General features: G+C 41.0%; 1 protein-coding gene across 1 annotated transcript in view; it reads left to right on the top strand.

The window, feature by feature from the left end:
* The window catches only part of LOC132988010 (reticulon-4 receptor-like 1), an 88,473-nt gene extending 72,840 nt beyond the window's left edge, over positions 1-15,633 (top strand). The window contains exons 2-3 of the mRNA XM_061055073.1: positions 11,577-12,031; positions 13,493-15,633. Coding sequence (XP_060911056.1) covers positions 11,577-12,031; positions 13,493-14,392 — 1,355 coding nt within the window. The 3' untranslated portion in view covers positions 14,393-15,633. The remainder of the gene's footprint in view (positions 1-11,576; positions 12,032-13,492) is intronic.
* The last annotated feature ends 1,942 nt before the right edge of the window (positions 15,634-17,575 follow it).

The following is a 17,575-nucleotide window of genomic DNA, read 5'->3' as shown; positions in this document are numbered from 1 at the left end:
TTTCATGGTTTTCCTGCAATTTCACTCATTTTCAGATGCAGCAGCGTCTTCACTGTTCACCTCCCCCTCTCTCTCTCTCTCTTTCTCTCTCTCTCTCGTCTGCTGATGTTTCTCTCTTCTCTTTCTATTCATCATCAGCTGTCTGTCTGCCTATCTGAAGGGTTTGCATAAAAGCTGTGTGATCACACAACAGGGCTTAACAATAGCACCTACAATCGTGATTAAGACAAAGGCACAAAATCGTATTTGTCTACATTTTCTGAGAAGTTACTTTAGAGTCTAACTCCTAACTCTCAGCCTACAATTGTTGTGGAACAATCAGAGGAGACTGAGATGCATTTGATTTTTCTGAAAGGACATGAACACTGCATCATTTCTCCTCTCCCCTGTTTGTGTCCGGAGGGATGTGGTGAAGGAAAGGTTATGTGAATGAAAGAGAGAGCGGCAGAGTGATGCTGAATGAAGCGGAGCAGAGAGAAAGGAGTGAGGGATGACAATCTAATTCTTCTTCATATCTTTTGAGGTTTTTTTTACGCCAGTCGGCATCCAAGATGTTACATGTCTGTCACTCTCAGTTCTTAGTTATTTTTTTATTCATTTGAAGCCACATTTTCATTAAAAACAAACCTGAAATCAACAGAACACCGAATGCTTTCGATTTAGAGTAACAAGTAACACAGGTTCTTAGGGAAAATGTATCAGAGGAAAGGTACACTTTTTATCCGGTAATTGTGGTCGAGCAAAAATAGATGTTGCCAAAAATACAAAAATTCAAGTAATACTTCATTACAACACAACACTGCCAATACTGCATTAGTACCGGCCTCTGATACAACCTAATATGATATCAGTATGTATCATAATCGATAAACATCAGTATTACTCCCGCTATCAGTTTTGGTATCAGCTGGTATGCCAGTCAATAGAAAATCTGATACTTTTATAACCATTTATCCCCCAAAATTGATATTGGAATATCTGTCTGAAATTAAATATTTAACTTGCACTATTGTACAGAAGTCGATTTTCCAGTTTCTTTTTCAAAACAATGCATCAAAGTATGCTTTTTTATTATGCTTATCAAATGAATAAAAGGAGTTCATGGGTCTTTTGTGTCCTTGCGTGCCTGTCACACCTGCTCATCAAAGTTTGAAGGCAACCCCTGTTTCCACGCCACCCTGTCAATCTGTGTTATCGTTGTAGCCTCAGCATGGCAGGACAAGATGCAGGGCAGCAAGCAGTGGCAGCTCTGAACTCCCATCTCACATCTTACATCCTCTAATAGGCAGAAGTTAAATAGGGAGAGCTGTGACCTGCATCATCTGATTATGCATGAGGAGCATGTGAGTGCGTGTGTGTGTGTGTGTATGGAGGAAAGGGGTGGGCAAAGTTTTCTGAGCATAATTAGAGCTTGATTAGTGTTGAGATAAGCTTAGCCTTTCAAATGACCCAATTACTGCATGCAAAGAGGGTAGAGGTTATTTTTGCATTTTCTCTCTCTCTCTCTCTCCATGTCTTAGCATCACTGTCACATACACACATGCACTCACTCCAATCATGGTAAAGAGTGTGTGTGTGTTTTTATTGGGCCAGAATGTTGTGTGTTGAACAGATGTCACCATGCCGCTCCAGCGGCTGAGGATGCCGCAGCAGAGAATCAGTCAGGATTGTCAGGATGAGCAGAATAGACCACACAGGAGCTGCTCTAATTATAAGATACCTTGAAAAATAGCTTTAAAACAAGTCTTCTCGGATTTGTTAAACAGGAAGAGTACCACTTAAGGTGCTTCATGATAATGAACATCGATTTTTCTTTCAACTTTAAGCACTTTGCCTCCCTGCTGGGCAGAGACAGACAACAGCGCATGCTGGTGATCCTCCTGTTTGAGTGCCTGCGGTTAACTTTTGTAATACAGAATTAAACAGGACTGAAAGTGGTTGATATGCATGCTTAGGTACTTCAACAATGGCTATATACCATTCTCATATAATGTTTCTTAAGATATCTTACCTTAGGCATCCACTGAGCTAGCTGAGCTGTCATCTTGCTTGAGATTGCCGGTGCATCACATTGAGCCTGTCATTACCATTAAGTAAAAAACCCAATGGCTGTTTAAGCGCAAGATCCAAAGACTATAGTGAGCCTTAAAAATGGCCAGTAGTAACGAGAGTTGGCTTTCTGGTTGATGGTCACGCTTAAATTCAAATGTATTTCAGGATTGCTCTGGAAAATGTCAGGAAAATGTAAAAAAAAAAAAACAGCCAGTAGAACCATGCCTGTAAATTTCTTGTTTGGTATAAACCCTAATATCTTAAGTCCAGTCTCATGAGCACATTGGGAGCTTGAGCCAGTTTCATTTTAGCATAAAGCATTACTCAAGTGATTGATCAAATTTGATAACTGTTGCCATTTCATTTCCTCTGAGTGACTAACAGATTAATAGTTTGAAGCAAAATACAGAAATGTGGAACATGAGCTGAAACATTCCTACTTTTCAAATATTTATCCTTTTTTTCAAGCAAGAAAAAAATGTCCCTTAATCCTATGTGGGTCTTTTAAAATTGATTATCTGTCGATTATTTGGATCTGGTATCTTTGATTACATCTTAGACCTGTAGCTGCATTTTTACAAGATAATACAGCTGTAAAGTGCACAATTCAAGTCCATGAAATCAATCAAAATCAATCCAATACGTGCTTGAAAAGGGTTAGGGTTAGGATTAGATAAAGATAAACCGTCACATTGCATTCCCTGTCTGTAATCTTTTTGGCCTCGTCAATGTCTTGAGGGAATTCCTCTATCCTTTAAAAGAAGTGATGGCCTACATAGACCCACTCATCCCTGGATATTGACAGCACAAGTTATTTTTGGTTGTAATCTAATAGGTACCCATTTCCAAAATGCTCCAGCTGAACTCCGATCGTGTTCTGTAAACAGTCAGACAGGGACATGAAAGGAAAGTCAGCTCACTTTTGTGTCAAGAAATCAATTGTTACTCAACTCTGCCTGATCAGTCAGTTGTTTTTCCGAGCTCTATTTGAGTGTTTTATTTGGTGTCAAGAAGCAGGAACATGTAGAACTACAAGATAGTCATTTGTAGTCCTTTTTTTGTGGTTTTTGTGCAGATCACAAACTACTGGGCTGATTTGTCTCCAATATGGAGATGGATGTACTGGTTACTATATTACATGAGAGGGGAGGATTATATAGTGTGGAGATATTTCAGCTCTGTCTTTGAGGCAATGACGCCATTTAAATCTCTCATTAACTCTGCCAGAGATTTATCACCATTTGAATGAGCAACGCTAAATGATCTTTGGGATTATGCTAAGCTAAATCAACCACCAACAAGAGAGGAGCAGCATCTATATTGAGTGAGTGAGATATAGCTGACGTCCCTCCTGCACCATTTTTCTCACTCTCAGCCTCCTCGTCGTTTTTTGTAAATTCCACTCTTATTTTGCACTCTTTTCTTTTTTCTTTTTTTTTTTGCTCTTACTTTTTTTTCATTTTTAATCCTGCCACTGCTCCTTAATTAGAGTTGATTATCTGTGTCTGAATGTGGGTGTATGCGCCTGAAGCCTATGTGCACGGGTGTATTTGAGCACCTGGATGCACAAGAGAAAACATGCGCTTCTGTTTTTTCCTCCAGTGACGATACATGTGAGTTACGTGTAATCAATTAGCAAGTATTTACCTGACTCCCCCCCAAGGTCACAGAATCACTTAGGATTTCAGCAGAAGTCACAGTGGTGTTGTGTGCAGAGCAGACAGACATTTACACATCTTCCCGTATAATGGTCTACGCTCAGCAGAAGATCCCTGTCATCCCCATCATCCTTTTTTAGCTCCAGTCTTACTTGCTCTGCTCTCTTCCCTCCCACACCGCCACACTGTGCCTCTCTTCCCCTGCCTTCGCTTTCATGTTTTAAGAGCTCCTCATTCCCTTTGAGTATGATATTGCCCATTCCTCCTCTCTTGGCTACCCCCTTCTCCTTGCCCCTCCCTCTCCCTCCTCTCTCTCTCTACTACTCCCTACTTGTGTTTGCCAGAATGAGTGGCAGGTGCCTCCTCCAGATGCCAGCTTGTACTTGTGAGGCGGTTGTGATGATTGTCTGACAAGCAGTACGTTGTGCATTTCTGTGTATGTGCACATTATGACTGGTGTGCAGAAATGGGTGAGAGAGAGGGACAAAAGAGGGAGACGGCTCTTGTAATTGAACCCTGGCTGTGCTTGATGAAGCTTTCAGCAAATATCCAAGAAGGGAAGCTAAGATGAGAATTTAGACAAAACAACCAGCGGGAAATGGACGCAGAGACACAGAGAGTGCAACAGAGAAAATGAGAAAAAGAGAGGGAGAGAGATTTTTGATTATAAAAGGCATCACTTGCTGAAATGGACAATTACTGGCAGAAAGTAATAGCAATGCGAGTCTACTAACCCAGAGGACAAAAAAGACGCCATCCACCGTGTGATAATGATCCAATGGAGCTGGTATTAGAACAGCAAAAACTCTTTGACTAAGTGGACACTACTCCAGGTCAAAAGTTTGTGGACAGCCCTCAGAGATGATTATGATTAGGTGTATCAATTCATATGTCGGCTATATTAATGTTACTGTATTCTGTGCTAACTTAAAGTGAAACAAATTTGAGCTGTGTAAGGGGGTAACATCTAAAAGGATACTAATAATATGATGCCTGTGTTAAGTATTTATTGGCCACATGTGTGGGCATGTACAATTACTAATTGAACAAATCTGTTCCTTAAAGGCTTTTAAGAGGACCAATTGATCACTTAAGTGAGTATTTCCGAAAGTGTGAGAGTTAAAGCTAGCATGTTCTATAAATCTAAAAGAAGGGTCTCTCAAAACTGCATTTCCACTTCTGGTTACAGCTCTCTGTCTTTTTTGCCAAATCTCAGCTGAGGTTCTTAGCGAGCATAGCTTTTAAAAGGATGAGCAGTTCAAACTTGAGAAGAACCACAGGTACATGACTAAAGCGACATGTTGCACAAACAAGATTCTTTTTACAGTTTACAGGTCCAGTTTGAATGAAGGCAAAATGCAATGGTTAATGATTTGGGTCAGCTTTTTAATATCATTAAATCATCATTGTGACATTTATTTTCTTTTTTCTGTTTTCCGCCCACATTGATATTGCACCAATCAGTTAAGAGTGCCAGCGCTCACACCAATTTTAGCCAACAAACTTGCATAGATACAGAAATTGTGATATTTATATATTCTTGTGTATAAGACAAAAGTGTGCTTATGGTTTTAGGGGAGTTGCTTTCCTGCCTCAACATGACCATACCTCCAGGCACAGTCACAGGTCCGTAAATAAAGGGTTTTCCATGTTTGCTGTGAGATGCAGGTCTGCACAAAGCACTGACCCTCACCTGATCTAACACCTCTGGGATTAACTCGAACGCCGACTGTGAGCCAGGTCTATCATTGGACATCAGTGTGTGATCTCACTAATGCAAATCCCTGCAGCCGGTTCAAAAATCTTATGAAAGGCTTTTGCAGAGGAGTGGAGGCTGTTATACTGTGGCAGCAGATTATTTTTAAGTATTTTTTTGCCCATTTTTTAAGCCTTTATTACAGACAATGTGAAAGATGACAAATGAGGAGAGAAAGATACAACAAAGGTCTGTGGATTAAAACGTCAGACTGTAAAGTTCACAGTCAGGGCACCTGATAGCTGAAATGAAAACCCTTTGGGTGTCATGTTAAGACGTCAACTTACTGAAAGGCTGTCTGTACATTGTAAATTTAAAGTTGACTGTAATTGTGTAACAAACTTGTTCATACATTTAATGAGCAGAAGAAAAAAATACGTATTTTAATTCCTAAATGTTTTTCTTTTCCCAGAGTTCAGGGATCAAATTAGCAAATGACTTAGCACTGAAAACTTAAACCAATTAAAATGCAGTCCACACACAGACCATCTTTGTTCAACATTGCACGTCGTTGACATTATCACGTTGATCATATCAGATGAGCAATAAAATATAACTTTACAACCTTTCACTAAGGATTCACACCAGGCACAAATTACTTAAATGGGGCTCACCCTGATTCATGTTTCTATTGAACAGCAGTTCGTGGGGAAATGTGTTCAGAAGAATTACTGGTGAAACTGATTTTTATGTACCTTGATGCTCCTAACTGGCACTAGCTACAGGTTTAAGGCTTGGCTTAATGCCAGATTGATGCCTCATGTAATTGCTGTTTTGCAATTAGATGACTATTTATGTATATCAGGCTATGCACATGCTGTGGAGTTTAAGACAGTCTAAAATCTACTGTAGTCTATCCAAGAATGTGCTGACTGGGAGTAAAAATGTTTGGAAAAATGCTTTTGGGGAAACCAGGTATCAAGGATTTTGTTTCTGAAGTGGGATTTGAGATTTCCCCTGAGAACAGCTTAGGCATCATCTAAATGTTTCCACTATTGAAAGATTTTTTTTTCTTATTTGCCGCCTTACTATCAAGAGCAGAATAACTCTAGAATTAGGATATAAGGACAAGACAAGGATAATTCCATGTTTTACAAGGGCCAAATGATAAATAACTGAGATGTCTGAAGAAACTGAATGCTGCCCTCAGTGTCAGAGGCATTTTACAGAGAGCAGAATTTTTATATCACATATCCCATCCATCCTTCATTCTGTAAACTGCACTCCCACAACACATATTCAAGCAGAGACTCACAAATATGCACACGGTTTTGCAAAGATGCTCTGAAGATGCAAAGATACTCCAGGTGTACTCACACAACTAAAGGCAACACGCTTTCATTTTTCCACCCGGTGCATACACCATCTTGCATGTCTAATAGCAGAAAGATAGAGAATATTGTTGGAATGAATAAGGGAGGCAAAGGGGCAGAATAAGATAGTCAGATATAAGGAGAAGATGATGAAAACACACACACACACACACACACACAAAAGACTGCAGGGGTAAACAGAAGCCAACAAGGAAGCAAAAGCAATTGGAAATGCAAACTAACGCTATAGGCACTCTCACAAGAATGTGTCAAGCACACAGTTTGAATATTTTTTTTTAAAAAAGAAAGAAAATGGGACCAGTGGGAGCAGCTCATTGGTGAAATCAAACTTAACTTGTACTTGTATTGGCTGAGGAGTCTCAAACATTATTCATGACGTAGGTGAAATTTAAGCATAAAAAATAAGTGTGTTCCAATTTAAAGTCCCCTTTGTAGCTGCTATGTTCATGTATTTACCAAGACGTGAAGACCTTAACATAAACAACAAGAGCTGAATGTCACCTTCTTTTCATTTTTCTTACAAATATGTTTAAAGTCGTTTGATCTCAGTCGTCGATCTTCTGAAGATGATATACGCTTATAGGAACAATGGCCAAATTGTTTCGGGCATTCTGGCGTGGCTAGCCCTTAGCCATAAAGCACTTCCAGACAACACTTCCTTTTCTGCGAGCTGTGAGTGTTTACAACCCACCTAGCATCTTGAGAAGCAACTGTGTCTGCAGGGAAAATTCGCCCCTCCAGACATGTGTGCAAAATAAAACTGTCTGCAAAACCTGTCATTTCTTGGTTCATTACATCCCCAGCGTTGTGCCCGTTCATCTTTTTCTGGCTCAGTTTAACAGTAAAGTTAAAGAAAAGTCACAAAGAGGCTCGATTCTGGCTAACTTCAGCAGTATAACACCAATAAAAAGATTTCTTGTGATTTACCTGAAATCAACTGTTCTTAAGTTTGTCAAAAAAAAAAAAAAAAAACAATATTATGATGCTCATTTGTGAAAGTTAAAATGTAAGCTCGGTCAGGTCTTTCCTAACGAGGGGGAGAAAACAACTTCTAAGTGGAGGTCATATCGATCTTTTGTGATGCATTCAAGGACGTCTGTAAATCCAAATACTACTGCTACACATCTGCTTTTATGGAACAGCGTCAAGCAGATTAATAGCTCAAGTTAAAATTTCAATTTTGTACGTATTGTTAGCTGCACTTTAATGCAGATATCTAAATATAGAGATCATTTGTTGTCAGATAAGTGTCAATGGGAGCTTAAATGCCATCATTGCATTGATTGTGTTCCGCCTTCTTCTTGTTTCCTCACGTTCTGTTTTTTCCCTGCATAGAGCATAGCCAGCTGATTCAAGATTGGTCAATAGTACTCAATGTAATAGAAACAGAAAACCAGAATACTTCATATCCTTGAAGCCAGACCCCTCGATACAGATAATAAGTAATAAAATGAAGAGCAAAAGTTGTTATTCAGTTGAAGAAACTACAGCTAAGTCAAGTGCCGTAAACTGATTCTCCTGAAGAATCACAAAGACACAACGACACAGAGTCAGTGATTCATGTAGGCAAACAAATACACACATTTTTACACACTTACAAGCACAAAGTGACAAATAGCAGCCGTATATCTAATTAAGAGAGCCGGCAGGCGGGGCAGAGCAGTGTGCAGAGATAAAGCTGTGGAGTAAAGGAAGTGTAAACGCTGTGTGGAAAAGGAGGCAGAGAAGCATGAAGCAAAGGACAGTCCAGATGGACAGATACAGCAGACAAGGAAAGCACAGAGAGATAAAAAAAAAAAAAAAATGACTTTGCAACCCTGAGGGACATACAGCTGTATGTTACAGCTCATAACAATCATATTCCACCAATTTAAGCTATAGGCAGCATGTGAGAAAAAAAAACGTACGTGAAACGGATAACAGTTACAGTTGTGTCTGTGAATGGGGGCGGGATAGAAAAGGGAGACGAGAGAGGAAGAAGGTTTTATCTGCAATGCTGTCAAGAACTATTCTTTCAAAGCATTCGTAATTTGCGATGTGATTGATGTGTTTGATATTCATTAGTCAACCCATCTCAGAGCCGACAGTTGGTCTATAAATACAAACAAAGATACCCGGTCAAACTGTTTCAACAAATAGATCTCCTCATGCTTAGTATGTGTAAAAACAAAGTCACATTTTACCATGTGATATTATGGTTCACATTTAATCATAACGTGCATTATGATACAGAAAAACATGGCAGTGGGGGATCCAGAATAGAGTTAATTGTATTCTTATGATTGATAGTATTGAATGAATGAAACCTTTATTGCCCCTAGGGGAATTTGCCTTGCACAGAGAGCTAAAAAACGCATAAGAAACACATAAAAACACATAAAAACACACTAAAGCATCACATGATTCAATGAGGGATTTCAGCAAGTTAAATAAAGTGCAGAGTGCCGAGTTCGTCCTGTATAATCAGTTCTTATTAAGCAGCTGAATACTGCGCGGTACAAAGGATGTAATGCCTCTTTTAGTCCTCATCCTGGGCATTCTGTACCTGCGCCCTGAATTCAAGAGTTCATACTCTGACCAAAGGGGGTGCAGAGGGTCAGCTGTAATCTTGATGGCTAAATTCAGTGTGTACCGGTCTGTCAGGAAAGAAATGCTGTACATTTGCTTCCCAGTTATCTTGCTGCCTAGTTTAACAACTTTGTCCAGTTTGTTCCTATTTTGTAAGGACAGTGCTCCTCCCCAACACTGAAATTGCTGAATATAATCGTTAATATTGCAGATAGTTGATTATGTGTATTTTGTCCATTCTTCTTTCTAGTTTAAAATGTTGCTATTCTAACATTTTCTTGTTAGAACTAAAGAACATTACAGCCGCTGCTGCTGTTGTTGTTAATCTCACAAACCAAAGTGTTAGACATACAAATACTGACCTGATGGTGGAACTATAGAGAATCATCAACGCGGTAACTCATTTGTAGCGTTTGTGAATATCTGTCCTAAATTTGTCAGCAGTCCATACAGGAGATGGATGAACATTTCTGCTCCAACCAAAACTGTCAACCTCATATAGCTGAAAAGTCAGAGGAAACGCAAAAAATAAGCAAGGTTCAAGCTCGGCAGACACAAATGTCTCAATAAAAATGTCATGTTTAATAGTTACAATTTTTTTTGTCCCAACTAAAACGGCTGACATCCCAATCCACAGCCAGTGTCGCTAAATATAATGAAATAATAAATTCCCATTAAACTTAGGTTTATAATTATATAACATTAAAATAAACTTTAGACACCTAAAGAAGATTTGAAATAATCTATAAGTGTGTGTCTCAGTGTAAGGTTTTGTGATTCTTTTTGGCAAACCACATATAAAAGCTCAACCTACAGATGATAGTGCAGCATTTATTGGTTGTGTACACAACAGCACTGCAGATAGGCTGCCGTGACAACAGCTGTTAGTTGTTGTTTTCCTCTTTTTTTTTGATGAAAAGGTCATACTTGTCAACCACAACAGACACTGCTGTCACAGTGTTTCAGATTAAATGTAACATATACAGAGAAACACACGGACATACCCACGCGCACAGTGTGTACCTGTGCGTATAAGGTTACACAAGTGTACCCAGCTATAGAGACACATGTGTTCCTCTCTGAGTAATACTGCTGTGTCCTCTGCTGATGTTTCAGAACATGCCGTTCTTAACAGAGCAGCAGTGTCACGGTGATCTGGACATCTGTCTCTCACATCTGCCCGTGTCACTGACACACACAGAAGGCTGGACACATGTCAGCACTCGATGTTCATATTGGGTTGGATCTCCCTCTTGGATCAGCATGTCCCCACCCTTAGCCCTTTTTCCCTTAACCCCCTTTTTTTTATCTGCGGCCCCACTATACACCGAACACCAGAGGGGATGGGAGGGGTAAAAAATGAATCAAAAGGGAGTGAGGGGAGTCTGAAAACAAAAAGTAATATCCACTTCAGAGGAATAATGCAGGTGATTCCAGCTCTATACTCCACCTCCCCTCTCTCTCTCTCTCTCTCTCTCTCTATTCTGTGGTTTCCTCTTATTGTGGGAATGTATTACAGGTGTGGTGCGTGTTTGCTTGTAAGCAGGAGTAGCATCGATTTTCTGTCGCCTTTAGAGGATAACCAAAGAATATAACATTGTGCGGTGCGTGACAGAATGCTGCGTGTGTGAGTGTGTGCGCCGTATCGCCAAGATTGGGTAGAGGAAGGGAAAAATAAAAATGTGGGTACCTCTGTGACAATCACACAACCAAACAATAAGACCACACACATTCTGCACCAGAAAGCGTGACCTGAGCAGGCTTTTTTAGCATCTGTGTGGAGTGGGCAAAGGGTATTAAGGAGAGTCAAAACAAGAACAATAGTCCCCTGAGTTTGGATTTAGGGTTTTGAAACAGTTTGAAATGAAGATAACTGTCAAGGGAATGAGAAAGGTTAAGGGTAAACAGTTTGGGAATGATTGAAAATTCTGTCAGGAGAATTGGCACACGAAACAATACATGAATGTTTGTCTGGGTGTGTGTGTTACAAAGAGATTTGTGTCAGCATTGTAATTTGTCTGCACTGAACCATGCCTATTGTTGTCCTTGTAAACTGAGAGCAATGAGTTTTCATTTAAGATGCGTCTGATAACAGGAGCTCTGCTGTATGAATTCAATTAATGTGGCTTGTGTTTTCTCTCCAACTCTCTTTCCCTCCATCTCCGTTTCCCATTCATCCTCCTCTCCTCATCTTTCCTGTCCTCAAAGGTTATGGCGGGGTGGAGTTACTCTTGGTGCTCTGTGGCCTGGATCTCTCTCTGCCGTGCCCTCGCCACTGCATCTGCTACACTTCACCTAGCACCGTCTCCTGCCAGGCCCACAACTACCATGCCGTGCCCGAGGGCATCCCCGCCCAGAGTGAGCGTGTCTTCCTACAGAACAACAAAATCCAGCGGCTTCTCCGTGGCCACTTCTCACCAACCACCACCATGTTGTGGCTTTACTCCAACAACATCTCTTACATACAGCCGTCCACCTTCCACGGCTTCGACCGCCTGGAGGAGCTCGACCTTGGGGACAACAAACACCTGAAAGCCATCGCTTCAGACACCTTTATTGGCCTGGGTCGGCTACACGCCCTGCATCTGTACCACTGTGGTCTGATCAGCCTGCCTCCAGGGATCTTTGCGGGGCTCCATAATCTCCAGTATCTCTACCTACAGGTACATGGATAACAGCCACCTTTTATCTCTACTGTATATTGCAGCAGCAGCCACAATCGCATTATAGTGTAATCTGTCCATCAGCCTGGCTCAGCACTTGCTGCCTATGAATTGGACGCTGATCAAATGCTCCCTGTTATCCTAAGTGCAGGGAAAATACTACAAAGCAGTTTTCAGAATAGCTCCTGTGGTTAACCGCTGAAGGCAAACAGGACAGGAGCTAAAATCCAGGATGAAGGATTTGAATTAAATAATTCATTATATGTCAGGGTTATTGGGAGAACAGCTTCTAGTTTATAAAAAAGATCTCATATTCATATTATTGATGGGAAAATCAATCTAATATCGACAGAGTGTGAAGTAAAGGTTAGCCCTTGAATGTCTGAAAGCATTTGCATGTCATCTATAACCTTGTGGTACAACAGCTTGTCAAATGTACAGACCACAAAAGCTAGTCTTGACTAGATTGTACAATCTTTGGCCATAGCCCTCCAATCTTTAATAGACTTCTTGAATTTCAAAGCACTGATCAAAGGGAAAGAAAGTTATATGTAACCCTTCACAGGCTGTACCGATCACTGAATAGCCAGCCGTACTGCATTTAAAATAACACTGAATCAAAATACCTTGAACTTCAAGCTAAATTCTTTAATTTATTATGTACAAAGTCATTCCATTGACTATGATGTTAATACTGATTGTGCTTATCTGATACTCTCACTTCTACTAGTTTTTGCATATTCTATGGATACCACATGTCTGACTTATCAATGGTACTGAATATTTTAGGAACATAAATTGAAAGTACTTTATTATATATTTTGTCCTGAATTAATGACCACAGCCAGTGGAATTTATGCTCTCTAAATATAAGCTACGTAATTGATTGTCTCGCAATGCAGTAACAACAGTGTGACTAACTTAACCAACTAACTGAAAACTGAAAAATAACTAGCTTTGATTGAAGTGGAAAAGGGTGTTAGAATAAAAGGGAAGTATGACATTGGACAGTGTGAGGCAGGACAGCATGACTCCAAACTGTCAGCTTCCCCAACACTTCGGTGATGACTGTCATTGAGGTTGGCTAAGCCACATTTGAACCAGAATGTGGTAACATTACATTCTTTTACAACCTGTTCTGCTGTCCTCCACTGCGATTGAATCTTTGGCTGATAACATTCAACAGCTGGTGGGAGAGACGCTCCTTGGTGCTCGGATCTTATAACTAAATTTGAGCAGGACACATACCTGTACTTTCTCTGACTTTGTGGTGTTCTGAAGTTTCCATATTACAATGACCCAAAAAGATATTAAATCTTGAGTGTCAAATGATTAGACTCATGTAGACTGATAAATGGAGTTTAGTGTGACTATACTTAAACTGAGGCTGAACTAAAGATAGTTGCTGCAAATGCTGGAGCCTTAGTCTTAACGTTGCCTTCTTCCTCTTCACCCTTACAGGACAACCAGTTGGAATTCCTGGAGGACGACCTGTTCATTGACCTGCTCAACCTCAGTCATCTCTTCCTACATGGCAATCGACTATGGAGTCTACGCCAGAACACTTTCCGTGGTCTGGGGGTCTTAGACCGCCTTCTACTCCACCAGAACCGAATCCAGTGGGTGGACCGACAGGCTTTCCATGACCTGCGACGCCTCACCACACTGTACTTGTTTAATAACTCCTTGACTGAGCTATCTGGTGCCAGCTTGACTCTACTGACAGCCCTGGAGTATCTACGACTTAACAACAACCCCTGGGAGTGTGACTGCAAGGCCCTGTCACTTTGGGATTGGCTGAGAAGGTTCAGAGGCTCCACCTCCTCTCTTGCGTGTGTGTCACCACCAGAGCTGGTTGGAAAGGACCTGAAAGAGCTGAAGAAAGAAGAGCTGCCCAGTTGCTTGTCGGTCGAGGGTCATGGTCATGGTGGCCCTGGTAGGGAGATGGAGCACGGAGAGTCTTTGAACCATCTGAATCGTCACAGGAATCATCACAACCACCATCAGCGGCCATATTTGCCCCACGGGGACCAGTACAGCCTGCCCTCGCCCTCGCCCCTGCCGCGGCCGCCAAAGGGAGGTCGCAGAAACTGTACTCGCAGGGGGCGTAAGGCAAAGGGCGGGCTCAATGAGGTGCAGGTACACCAGGTGGAAGGTGAGAAGGACTATTCTCCAGAGGCAGGTAAATATGGCATTTCTGGAACCGCAAGAAGGAAGAACAAGTGCATCCCCAGAACTTCTGTCCGCCCACCAAGTGGGGTCCAGAGAGCAAATAACAGAGCAGAGTCCACCTTTGCAGATTCTATTTTCTGTTTACCATCAACTCTGCTGCTATCACTCATCTCGGTGATCCTACGCTGAGAAAGGGAGTGGACACATTTTTGCAGGTGATGCAGCCAATGGATTCACTCTGCTGAACCACTCTGCCCCAGCTCTTTAAATGAGGCACATGCAAAACTGTGTGTGTGTACATGACTCTGTACAAAGAACATTATCAAATATCTACTGTCGAAGTATCCCTGTGGTATTGTGGCAGGAGTCTTTACGAGTCACAATAAAGGCAGTCAGGGAAATCAATTTAGCAAAGCCCATTTCTTTGATGATGTCACCAAGGGAAACAACAGGAAAAAAAAAAACTTTACATCTCTCTGCGTGGCACTCATTGCCTCACAAAATTGATGTACTTAAAAAAAAACTGTACAGCCACATAAAATAAGGAGCCAATGATTTATTCAAATAATTACAAGAAGAATACAAAATACAAATGAAAATAGTTCAAGGCTCCATGTTTAGCCCTCTTCACACAATACTGCTCTCTCAGCTCACCATCCATCTGTCACTCATGCTGAGACAGAGGCACAGTCATTCTTAACTGTCACACTAATCACTCAACAGCACCTTAAGATCCAAAACACTGCAGACACAAGTGGCAGTAACATGAGTCATTGCTTTAGCAGTAAAAACTCTAACACGATATATCTTCAAAGTGGTTTTATTTTGACATGTCGCACAGTAAGGTGGACTCACTTGATGGCATCACACTATGCTTGACGTTTAGTCGAGAGTCAAGACTGTGAAAAAAAACACCATTGGAGATGTGACACATCTTTATACATAACATTACTCTTTCATTATCATTGCCCTTAAAAGCCATTCAGAACTGACCTATCATTAGAAGAGCCAACTGGTCACAGTCAGTTAAAATGAGTGAGTGAGTGAACATGTGAAGATTTCTGTTTTTTGTACGAGTGTGTGTCCACTTACAATAAACACTAAAGCCATGCAGGTAGAACGACACTAGATTAGCAAGAGTGCCTAACAAGAGCCAATGAGCCAAAGAGGACAACAAAGCGGATGGTTTCATTCACTCTTCACTCTCACAGGCGACAAAAAAAAAAAAGGCCCCAACAAGACTAAAAGGTCAACGGAAAGGGGGAAAAGGAAAAGCTGAGGCCTTAGCCTTTGCTCCAAGAACTTCTGACCCCAAAACCTGTATGTGAGTTTCTTTGCAATGCTGTGCTGGCTAAAAGGACAAACATATATCCTTCAAAAACAGAAGATTCAATCCAAAACGTCACAGGAGGGTTTTGAATGCTGGGGGGGGGGGGGGGGGGGGGAAGGTCCTAATCGGAGAGGAATACAACATTGCACCACAACAACATTGCAATATATCACCTGCAATTGTCTAATCAGTTGCTGAACTGGATAACAAAAGCAGTTCAGAATCTCTGATGATCATCACCGAAAGAAAAGGGGAAAGGAAATGACAACCTGCTACTGGAGTTCTTATTTTGGTTCTCTTTGGTGTATTTAGTGTGCTCCAAACAGATGGACTGAACAACCTCTAAGCCCTGATTGGAGAGTTGGATTTTAATGCTGCTACGTCTGAGAAAATTCTTTTTTCTCAGTGTCGGGATTCTTCGTCAGGAAATACAAAGAACAGAAAAGACTGTGGGTAACACTACCCAACATGAACTGGAGTGGTTCAAGCACACACCCCTGACAAAGCCCAGTCACCTTCACGGTGGTCCTCTCCCACTGCGACCATTAACCCTTGTTAAGTTCGGGGCTTTCAAATCCCACAGCAGAGCACAATATGTTGTGTATGTTTTGATCTTTGACCCGGACCATTTCAGTCACTCACTCTCAAGTGCTCGATTGCAAATCCTGTAGAGATGGAAACCAGTAGAGATTTACACAGCCATCCTGATACCTTAACTAGTGATGCTAAAAGCCTCTCGTAGTCTTAAAGCATTACAAGTATACAAGTTCTATTTTTAAAAGGGGTTGCCCTTGTGTGCATTGGATGACTAAGCTAAAAGATAAATTCCTGACATGCTGACAGAAAGCACAAAAATTATTCATCTGGTTTGCTGTCAACCTAAAAATGTGCAGTTTGGATAGGAAGCCAAGAGCAGGGACCACTTTTGTACCCTGCATGTTTGTGTTTCCTGCTGAGCCACATCTTTTCATGTCTATCTAAATGTCGGGGATGAACAGAAGCCTGTCACTGGTGTCGTTCTCATGAAATGTAGGATTAGAGACCCCTACTGGTGAACTTGTTTGTGCTGCTGTGAACCCAGAGGTGATGTAAATTGTGTCTGTTTATTCCTGTGAGGATGATTTTTTTTTGTATAAAAAAAAAAAAAGATAGAAAAAAAAAAAAGAGAAATGTTCCATTGTGTCTCTGTAGTTCCCTAAAAAAAATAAACAGGGAGCTTGGGGCTGGAACTTAATTTTTTATTTAATGTGATCATTATCATTATTTAATACTTTTTCAGTTCTGCCTTTTTGGTTTTGCTGACTCATTCAAGATAAGCCGTACACTGCACTTGCCCCCTCCTGCACCTCCTCTATTCTTTCCTATCCTCCTATTCATCCTGTCTTTTCCTCCCTCTTTTACCCACCCCTTCTCTTTCAGTCTGTCTACCTATTCTTCTCCTTCTTCTCAATCTTCTCTGTCCTCTCCTCCTTATTCTTTCCACTCCTCTCTTCATTTGTGCAACCCAAATGTTTTGTATGTGGTTATCAAACAATGCCAGACTCAAAAGCTGTTTATAAATAACATTAAACAGAAAGTGTCCTCAAACGGCTGAGGTGGTCTGTTTGTTTGCTTCCCTTTTGTTAGCGCATATGCACATCTGTGTGTTGGTGTATGTATGTGTGTGAATGGCTAATAGACAGACCTCAAAAAAGAGCCCCAAGGCTTCATGATAAAGTCATGAAATGAAAGAGAAAAAAATGGTTAAAAAGTAAAAAATGGTAATGGAATAAGGACACAAATCCATCTATTACTGGGAGAAAAACATGCCCACATTAAACCAGGGTATATTTTGGCCTGCTTCATGTCCTAGTTTAACTTGTGCACTCAGCAGACTTGTATGAAATATATATCAGAATGACTTTAAGCACACACGCACACACTCACACAAAAACCCACTCACACATACACACCTGTCGAGCTGTGTTAGCAGTGAGGGACAGAGGGAGGTGTCTTGTGTGAGGTCAAGGTGAGGTCAAATAGAGCGCTAGCCTATGCCAAGT

The sequence above is a fragment of the Labrus mixtus genome, chromosome 14, assembly GCF_963584025.1.
Source record: "Labrus mixtus chromosome 14, fLabMix1.1, whole genome shotgun sequence".
Classification (NCBI taxonomy): Eukaryota; Metazoa; Chordata; class Actinopteri; order Labriformes; family Labridae; genus Labrus; species Labrus mixtus.
Note: the sequence above shows the minus strand (reverse complement) of the source record. Positions and strands in the feature narration are given on the sequence as shown.